This window comes from Anthonomus grandis, chromosome 15 (assembly GCF_022605725.1).
Source record: "Anthonomus grandis grandis chromosome 15, icAntGran1.3, whole genome shotgun sequence".
In the NCBI taxonomy this organism is placed as follows: Eukaryota; Metazoa; Arthropoda; class Insecta; order Coleoptera; family Curculionidae; genus Anthonomus; species Anthonomus grandis.
Window position 1 is genome coordinate 3,568,860 of NC_065560.1, and position 9,903 is coordinate 3,578,762.

General features: G+C 34.0%; 1 protein-coding gene across 1 annotated transcript; it reads left to right on the plus strand.

The window, feature by feature from the left end:
• Positions 1 to 225: 225 nt before the first annotated feature.
• Positions 226 to 9,304, plus strand: LOC126745198 (T-complex protein 1 subunit eta). Its single transcript, XM_050452927.1, has 4 exons — positions 226 to 370; positions 523 to 1,433; positions 2,582 to 2,886; positions 8,608 to 9,304. The coding sequence occupies exons 1-4, from the start codon at positions 368 to 370 to the stop codon at positions 9,012 to 9,014; spliced, it is 1,626 nt and encodes a 541-aa protein (XP_050308884.1). The 5' UTR covers positions 226 to 367; the 3' UTR covers positions 9,015 to 9,304.
• The last annotated feature ends 599 nt before the right edge of the window (positions 9,305 to 9,903 follow it).

Consider the following 9,903-nt stretch of genomic DNA (forward strand, 5'->3'; position numbering starts at 1 on the left):
TGTCAAACTCCAAAGCCATTTTAACCTTGTTCTGGTTATTCCAGTACGTCACTCTCGCACTGTAACCAGAACAAGTGGAATGTATTTTATAACTCCTAAAACTTTTTGATATTTACTTTGTCGTATAACGATTACTGCTCAGGTGCAATAAACTTTAATCAGAGTCGTTCCAATCTGTTTAGACATCAACCAGCCCAAATCTGGTATTAACCGGTTGTACGCTTAAAATTGGCTCATGAAATATGACAAGTGAAGTGACAGTTAACTGACAGCTTTATTTCTAGTAAAGTCTATTTAGCACGAGGACTAAGAATTTCCATTTCCATTTAAGAATTTATCAAAAAAAAGTAAAAGAACTCCCTTAAAAATGGTAGGTACTAAAGCACCCTTTTCCTAAAAATAATATTTTCTAATAATATCTAAGTAATAGTATAATTCATACCCGGCGTTTGAAGGTTAAGTTTACAAGCCTAGCCCTCCTTTGCCTCACCTGCTCTTTTAAATCACCTTATTTCTTTCTAGCAACCTCAAATACTACTTTTGAAGGAAGGAACGGATAGTTCTCAGGGAAAACCTCAATTAATATCAAACATTAATGCCTGCCAAACGATTGTTGATGCCGTTCGGACTACATTAGGACCCAGGGGCATGGATAAACTAATTGTTGTAAGGAACGGTAAAGCGACTATTTCTAACGACGGTGCTACCATTATGAAACTCTTGGATGTAGTGCATCCGGCAGCCAAGACTTTGGTTGATATTGCTAAGTCACAGGATGCTGAAGTAGGAGATGGTACTACTAGTGTAGTCTTACTTGCCGGTGAGTTTTTGAAGCAAATCAAACCCTATGTAGATGAAGGGGTACATCCGAGGATAATCATTAAATCTGTTAGAAGTTGTTTGCAATTATGCCTGGATAAAATCAAGGAAATTGCTGTGAAAATTGATAAGGCCAATCCGACAGAATACAGATCCTTGCTGGAAAAGTGTGCAGCGACTGCATTAAGTTCAAAACTTGTTAGCCAACAAAGAGTATTTTTCTCAAAGATGGTTGTAGATGCAGTGCTTATGTTAGATGATCTTTTACCATTAAACATGATAGGCATAAAAAAAGTCCAAGGGGGAGGGCTAGAAGACTCACTATTAGTAGCTGGAGTGGCATTTAAAAAAACCTTCTCATACGCTGGCTTCGAGATGCAACCTAAAGTATACAAAAACTGCAAAATTGCCTTGTTGAACATTGAACTTGAATTGAAAGCAGAAAGGGATAATGCAGAGGTACGTGTCGATAATGTTAAGGAATACCAAAAAATCGTTGATGCAGAATGGAATATTTTGTACAATAAACTGAAGAAAATCCACGAATCGGGGGCTAATGTTGTATTGTCTAAGTTGCCAATTGGGGATGTGGCTACTCAGTTCTTCGCTGACCGGTAAGTTTCACTTGATTTACCCTCTTAGAAGTTACATATTCTCGACTTTAGATTTTTATTTCACCCCTTTCTTTTCATAATTTTTTAGAAATAGTTAGTGTTCTTGTATCTAAGGTTTTTATGTGTTATTTTATCATGGGACTAACATGTAGACTTTATTGCTACAAAATTAAACAAATTTATTTATATGTGCGATTTGTGTCAAAATATGTAAATAGGCAAACCAAAAAAATGTAGGGACTTTATTTATTAAAAGAGAGCATTTAGAACAATGTTAAAGCTTAATTTTAGGGAGTCCTGTCAGGGAAAATTTAAAGAATTGAAAATACTTGCCATTTATGCCTTATATATACAAGAATGCTTTAAATAAGGTTTTTTTTTTAAATTATTCTACCAGAACATACAACTATACATATCGCAAACACAGACTTAATATGTATAAAAGGGGCTGCATTACAGCTGTGTCAAATTTTACAATAATCTACCAGTAAGCATTAAACCATACATTGTTCATGAATATGTACAAAGAGTAAATAGATTGTAGAGTTTTCCTTTATTATTTATTTACGGAATCCATTTACAAAAGTGTTACATAGCATACCCATACAAACATATATATTCAGATACAAAACCATCTATAAATCAATGAAAGGTGTAGATGAGTTAATTAATCAAAGCCCCTATGAAATAATATTCTTTAACTGCCCCTTAAAAGATGTAATCCTAGGGTCAAAAAAGCCTATCTGTCCTGACAGACCATTAGCACTTCGAGCTATTCGTGTAATTGACTCATTAGTACCACAATTGGTATGGTGGAATGGGACTGAAAATATTTCTGATTGTCTATTCAATCTGGAAGGCACCCTAAGTTTAAAAAGAGACAATAACTCGGGACAATCTATAGTAGCATTTAAAACCTTATGCATAAAGCATAAGTCGAGTAATGTTCTTCGTGACTCTAATGTGGGTAAGTTCAGGTTATCCCTGACCCACTGATAGTAATACTCCTGTCTCCTGTAACCACATCTAAAAGCAGCCACTCTTAAAAATTTATTTTGAGTTTTTTATGTTTATGATGTACTTTTTGTATGACACTATTTCACATATCCACCTAGCTCTGGAATTAAGATTGTTCATATATCTTTCAGTGACATGTTTTGTGCTGGTCGTGTACCAGAAGAAGACCTAAAGAGAACCCTGAAGGCGTGCGGTGGTGCCGTTATCACCACCGTTCACGATATGAACGAGTCCGTATTGGGCAAATGTGATTTATTCGAGGAACGTCAGATCGGAGGCGAACGTTTCAACTTCTTCAGGGGGTGTCCAAATGCTAAAACTTGCACCATCATTTTAAGAGGTGGTGCCGAACAGTTTTTGGAAGAAACCGAGAGATCTTTGCACGATGCCATTATGATCGTAAGGAGAACTATGAAGAACGATTCGGTCGTTGCTGGTAAGTTAAATAAAAAAAAAAACATGCTTTATTGTTATTAACAAAGAAAAATTGTTCTAAACAAAGCTACCTTAAATTACTACCACTAAACTTAACCACTACACCCCATACACACTCCAGTTCCAAAACAAACATCAAAAAACAATACATAAGAACAGCAGAAAAAAAATACATAAAAAGTAAATTAAATTCCATAATTATCCCCTCAAGTATAAGACAGCAAAGAATTCTAACCACACAAATAAATCAAATAAAATTCAAATACTGTAAACTTACACTTAGGGAAAATTAGAATGTGTCGACATAGTATTCATTCAGTGAATAGTAACATTTTTCAGTCAAAAGTATTTTCAATTTACGTTTAAAAGTGTCAATACATGTTGCCTCTCTGATTCCACCTGGTAAACGATTGTAGAAAATAGATTTTTTAGTTAATGTGGAGGAGGGGATTGGAAGATTTAGATCGTTCACTTGACGCGTTAAGTATCTTGGATATGACGGATAAGTATCAAGGTGTAGTTTTATGTATTTTTCAATATAAGTGTAATAATCCTTATTACATTAATTGTGATAAGTTCTGCACTGCCTATAGACCAGAGCGCTTAAAGTGGAATGTAAATCAATGTGGGACTGAAGGGTAAATTTTCTACTAATGTAAATTGCAAAGCACCCTATTTTATGCTCTTCAATTCAGTATATTAGGGTAAATTAATTTACAAAATAAATATAGTATAAAAAATATTTAATAAAATAATATTTTATTTTATATAGCAATAAAGCACTAGTAAAGTATTAGTACTATTATTAAATATCTAGCAAAACCTAACTTAATAACCTAACTAAAGCTAATAATCTCCATAGGCAAATTGTTCAGATTGTCTGTGGTCTCAGGACAATTAAAGGCCATGAAGTTCTTTTTCCGGTTTTGTCTGTCATTGTATTCACGGAATAGTTCATTAATGCTGTTAGTATTATCACTAGAGGGGGAAGAGCTAGACCTAGAGTTTGTAGAAGATTGTTTGAACATGGTGAGTTCTTTTTCAAGGTGAGAAATTGACTTTGTTAAAAGACTTTTGTTCTGCTTTAGAAGTTCATTTTTTTCTTCCACTTCATTAAGCAGTTTTTTTAGATATTTAATTTCTACCAGGGAATTCCCCAATTCCGCAATTGTCCCAAGGATATCCAAATAATTGGTGCTTGTCCTCTTTAGCAATACATTTGGCTTTAGATATAAAGCAGATCATTGGCTCTACTTACTCTCATTCTACATTCTACTACAACTCATTATCCTGTCTTTAAAAAAAAATGTCTTCCTAGTACGAGTCACCAAATACGAACATTACCCAAATTGGAACACTCTGTACAATAGTTTGTGAATATACGGACGTTATATGCATTTGTTTCACAATGAATATTGACTTCTTTATAGAGTATCTTATAATTTTGTTTGGAGTTATGTAGTTATGTCCAAACCTCTGTGGTTTTGTTAATAGGTTGAAGGTAAAAAAAGGTCATAATTCTCCAAAAAATTCCAAATTTTTATTATTTTTTTGACGACCGGTTTCGCGATTACAAAACTTGTCGCATTATCAGGTCAAGGACTAAAAATCAAAAATATTTGTCAGGGTAAATGGATTAGATCTTAATAAGCACACTCACTTATTATTATAAAAGAACTAAGGTACTTACGGTAGTTAAAACGAAAATTGTCAAATATACTAGTGCTAAAAGATGACAAACATATAAACAATACAAATACACTTTCTTTAAAAAACATACACCCGACAACACAGTTAAAAAGGAACAAGTGGAGGTATCTAGTAAAAACTTATAAAACTATATAAAAATTAACAGTTAAATTCCATAGTTGGTTCATATTTTATTAAAGAGCAACAGTGATATTTAATTACAGATACCGAAATTACCTATAACTAATAAATTGAAAATAATCAGAAGCACAAAGTAAACAATACAAAATCCTACATAGCTCTTAGAAAATTATCTAAATACCTACTAACACAGGAACTAATGTTATCAACTATTTAAATCCTGCATCTCAGACGCATACAACCTATCACTTATAATTTTAGTAAAACTTCCTAGGCTTATCAAATCTATGTCCAAGTCACTAGCATGAATATTAAAAGAATTGCACATTTTATATATTGGTGAGCTTTTAAATTTTTTCGTGTCTATTTTCCAGGGAGATCCTATTAAATTTCTGCAATAACAATTAATGGTTATAGATATATTTTGAAAAACATGTATTTCAGAAATTTACGTTGTATACGTTCTATAGTTTTAGTCCACACCTCATATTGTGGTGACCATTCTCCAATACTGGCAATTTTAGACAACACTCAACACTAAAACCCTTGGTAGACCTGACGATAAATCCCAATTGTTCTATGTGCTTTATTTACAAACTCAACAATGTTGTCAGTAAAAGTCAAATTACAGTCCACAATAATATCCAAGTCTTTCTCATGCTTACGGTCTTGTACTGGTGTACCATTAATATTATACTCATATTTAAACACATTTTTATTAAGAGTTAGAGACAACACTTTTTTTCATTAAAACTAAAATCATTTAAGTTACACCAGTCTACAACACTTTGTAAATTTCGTTGCAAAACATGACAATCCTCTAGTGTACTAATTTCAATATACATTTTAAAGTCATCAGCAAAACATGAGGCCCTTGAATTACCTATAGCATACAATATGGCATTTATAGCAATTAAAAACAAAAGGAATCCCTACATGTTTTTATGTCTGTCAAAATAAGTGACAAACGGCCCATAGAAGTTCCACTGCGATGCTATATCAAGCCTTTCAATGTTCAAGGTCAAAATATACTTCATTTGCTAAGTTTACAAACTAGCAGGATACAGAATCGATTTTGATTGTACATAGAAGCATATTTTATATAATCAAAGAAAAAACCAAAAAAGAAGAAAAGAGGCAAGAACCAACATAAAACAAGAATAATAAAAAAAAAATCTGATCATCAGATATATAATTAATTTTAAATATTAAAATGAGTCGTTAAAATACTCTTCAATGCTGTAATAAGCTTTTGGTAATTATAATTTTTAAGGTCTGTAACAGTCCTAATTGAAAAAGGAACATGATTAAATATTTTACGACTAATAAATATAGGAGAGTTTCTGGTAAGTGAGGAGGTGGGAATTGGAAGAGATAAGGAATCCTGTTTTGAGATTATGAAGCAATTTATTGTCAACCTATAAAGGTTTTTCTGCCTAGAAATAGAGTTTTATCTCGGTGTTTAACTCTTTAAGTATTGATGGTCGAAAATTTAAACCACCCTGACTAATGTTGTTTAAATATTTATGTTTGCATATTTTGATGTTGCTTTGCAATGCGCTGCCAAAGCACAAAATTTAAACCACCTATTGGAGCTCGCTTCGTGGACATTTTAACGTTTTTTTTTTTTTTTTTTACTTTGGCGGTTAGATTTCTTCTTCGGTGGATAGCAACATTGACGAAACACCTGTTACGAATTAAATTTGAGGTTAAAATAAACAAAAGTTAGTTATCTGTGTCTAAATTGATAAATACTATTAGATCCTGCAAAAAGTGATAGCTTACCTCATTCCAGTAAGTATAGATATTAAATTTACATATATTTATTAGTATGTTGTAAAAAAAACTTAGAATATTGAGTTTCACTAATTATAAAATACCTATACGATATTTTCTTGCAGGTATGGAGCCATTGCCATTTGAGACGGTAGGAGGTTTGACTTATGATGAAGTCAACACACAAATCGACACATTTTATGTCGATACACTGCCTTCGCGGTCTGAGTCAGAAATTGATATAGACTCCTCCGATATAGAGGACGAAACTTTAGTTCCTACAGTTATTACAGGTATGGTTTCTGAGGAGGAAGATCCAAGTGATAATATTTCCCTTTCCGAACTACAACAACAGTGGTCAAAAGGTAAAATTCCTGTTTGGTCTAATGTTCATAGACCTGATCCTCTTCCTCAATTTACCGAACCTTCTGGAATTCTTTAGTTTATCAAAGACCGTAGGTATATGATTTTTGAACTGTTTATTACTAAGGAAACTATTGATACTTTAGTGTTTCAAACAAATCTTTATGCCGAGCAGGAAAAACTTTCAACTGGAAAAAGCTATGTCCCTACAAATCAGTGTGAAATTAATGCCTTTCTGGGCATAAATTTGTTAATGGGTAGCAAACGTAGTCCCAGCTATAAGGATTATTGGTCAACTGCTCCTGAATTGCATGATGCTTTTATCAGCTCAGTAATGACCAAAAAAAGATTTGGATTGCTCTTAAGTCATCTCCATCTGAATAATAATTCTCTGATGCCTTCAAAATCTTCCCCAGACTATGATAAGCTCTATAAAATTCGCCCTATGCTAGAACTGTTGACTCATAACTTTGAAAAATGCCTAATGCCTAATCAAGTAGTTGTAGTTGATGAGTCAATGATTAAATTTAAGGGTCGTAGTAGCCTTAAGCAGTACATGCCAAAAAAACCAATCAAAAGGGGATTATAAGATGTGGATGTTAGCTGATAAATCTGGTTATTGCCTAAAATTTGATTCGTACACTGGAAAATCACCTACTGGTAAGATAGAAAAGTGCCTTGGTTCAAGAGTCGTTAGAAATTTGATAAAACACTTAGAAAATAAAGACCATGTGTTATATGTTGATATTTTTTTTACTGTCGTCGTCATGTGCCAGACAAGAAATTGAAACGCGGTGATGTGCAATGGTTTACAAGCAGTACCGGATTGTTAGCTGCAAAATGGAAAGACCATCGATGTGTTCACATGTTATCAAATTTTCATCAGCCAGAAGATGTAGGAACAGTAAAAAGAAAAGATGGAAGTCGACAAATTACTGAAATTCCATGTCCTCAATCTATAATCGATTACAATTCTAATATGAATGGAGTCGACATATTTGACCAAAGACGTTCTAACTACAAGATTGACCGTCGCAGTAAAAAGTGGTGGCATCGAATATTTTTTTACTTATTAGATGCATCAATTGTAAATTCCAATGTTATTTATAATAGGTTGGAGTTACCAAAAATGTCTGCTAAAGATTTTAGACGAAGTGTCGTAAACGGTTTAATCTCAGAAACGCTTGTAAATCGAAAGAGAAATTTGGTTGCACCATCAGATGTTGAAATAGAAAAATAGAAACCTTACGTACCCTTAGAGATAAGCAGCAGTCATCTGCTCGTCAATCTACAAGGAGTACCAGAAGAAGATGCGCGCTTTGTAGCACTAAGGCTGGATTGGGTATGTTCCATATGTAAAGTCCCTTTGTGCTTGGGAAAACGTAAAGAGTGTTTCCAAAGTTATCATGCAACGTAATTTTTAGTACCCAAGTTTGTATGAGTTTTGAAATAAATTTGTTATCTTACTCTTAGTTTTTTTATTTTGTGTCGCGGTGGTCCACAATATGATCCACCGAATTATTCAAATTTAACAAAAAACTGATTGGCAGATTTTCATTTTTTTACTATTACTAATGTATTAAATTACTACAATTTTACAAAAAATATAAAAATTCATTAAAAAAAATATTTTGGCTCCACTTGATATTTTTTTTACCAACTAAATTAGTCGCCGCTACGAATTAAACGACAAACTTTCCTTGACCTAAACTAGCCTTCCAAGATATAAACCGACCGTTCTTTCCTTTAATAGGGGGCGGTGCTATCGAAATGGAACTCTCGAAAATGCTCAGAGATCATTCGAGAACGATCGCCGGCAAGGAGCAACTGCTGATCAGCGCCATCGCGAAAGCTTTGGAGATCATACCGAGACAGTTGTGCGATAACGCGGGTTTCGACGCCACCAACATCCTGAACAAGTTGCGTCAGAAACACGCGCAGGGCCACTGCTGGTACGGCGTGGACATCACCAAGGAGGACGTCAGCGATAATTTCGAGTCGTGCATTTGGGAGCCGTCGATTATTAAAATTAACGCGTTATCCGCCGCTACCGAGGCGGCGTGTTTGATCCTGTCGGTGGATGAGACTATTAAGAACGAAAAGTCCGGCGGAGATGGGCAGATGCCCCAGATGGGTAGGGGCATGGGCAGGCCCATGTGAGAAGTATAGCTTAGTATTTTTTTTTATTTTGTAGCTTTAATCATTAATTAGACTTTTTTTATGGCTTCGTATTAACGGTTATTCTAGTACCTTCGCGATCGCTTTCATAATCATTTTTTTTTGTAAGAGGATGTTTGTGGGTAAGAGCAAATTGAAGTCTGGAGTGCTACTTTCAACTCATTTAGGATAGTCAAGGTTTTCGTTATGCACTAACTTAAAATAGATCCGAAGAGATTTAACCATTCTTTTTTAAATCATGTGATCTAATAAAACATATTTTGAAAGGCAAATTATTTTTTTTTTTTTGGAGGTAAGTATGGCAAAACAATATCTTGAAAGGATTTTATACAACCTTTGGTTAATTAGTGACTTATTTATTAATACAGGCTTTTTTTCCTAATATTTTCGAAACGCCTGGTCGTTATTTCTCGAATTTTGTATCGTTTTTTATCAGTTTCAAGAGTTTTTACGTTTTCCCCCCGTATCGAATTTTTCACCAAAAATTGATTTTTTTCTAAATCAAACTAAGTATACCAGCGTCTTATTTGGGTCACCTAGATTACGAAAACACCGGGTTATAACAGGATCCGAGCAGAACTAAGGGAATAAGAGCACTTTGAAAATCCTGAAAAAAGTCGTTTTCGACGTCCGTTTTTGAGGCCAAAAATGGGCATCAAAAATGCCATATCTCGGCTATCGTAAAAGCTACGACCTTGCGGATGGTCTCGTTGTATTCATAACGGCGAAACTAAGACAAAACCGTTAGAATTTTCCCGATAGCTCCCATAGAAGCCGAGATATAGGCCTTCAAAGTTTGGGTTTTTTCATTTTTCGGGTATACCCCCCCGTATCGAATTTTTTCACCAAAAATTGATTTTTTTCGAAATCA

Excerpts from the sequence above, each read along its gene's own strand:
- LOC126745198 (XM_050452927.1), top strand. Across the intron at positions 1,434-2,581 it reads ACTCAGTTCTTCGCTGACCG|TGACATGTTTTGTGCTGGTC; the intron begins GTAAGTTTCACT and ends TATATCTTTCAG. Across the intron at positions 2,887-8,607 it reads GAACGATTCGGTCGTTGCTG|GGGGCGGTGCTATCGAAATG; the intron begins GTAAGTTAAATA and ends TTCCTTTAATAG.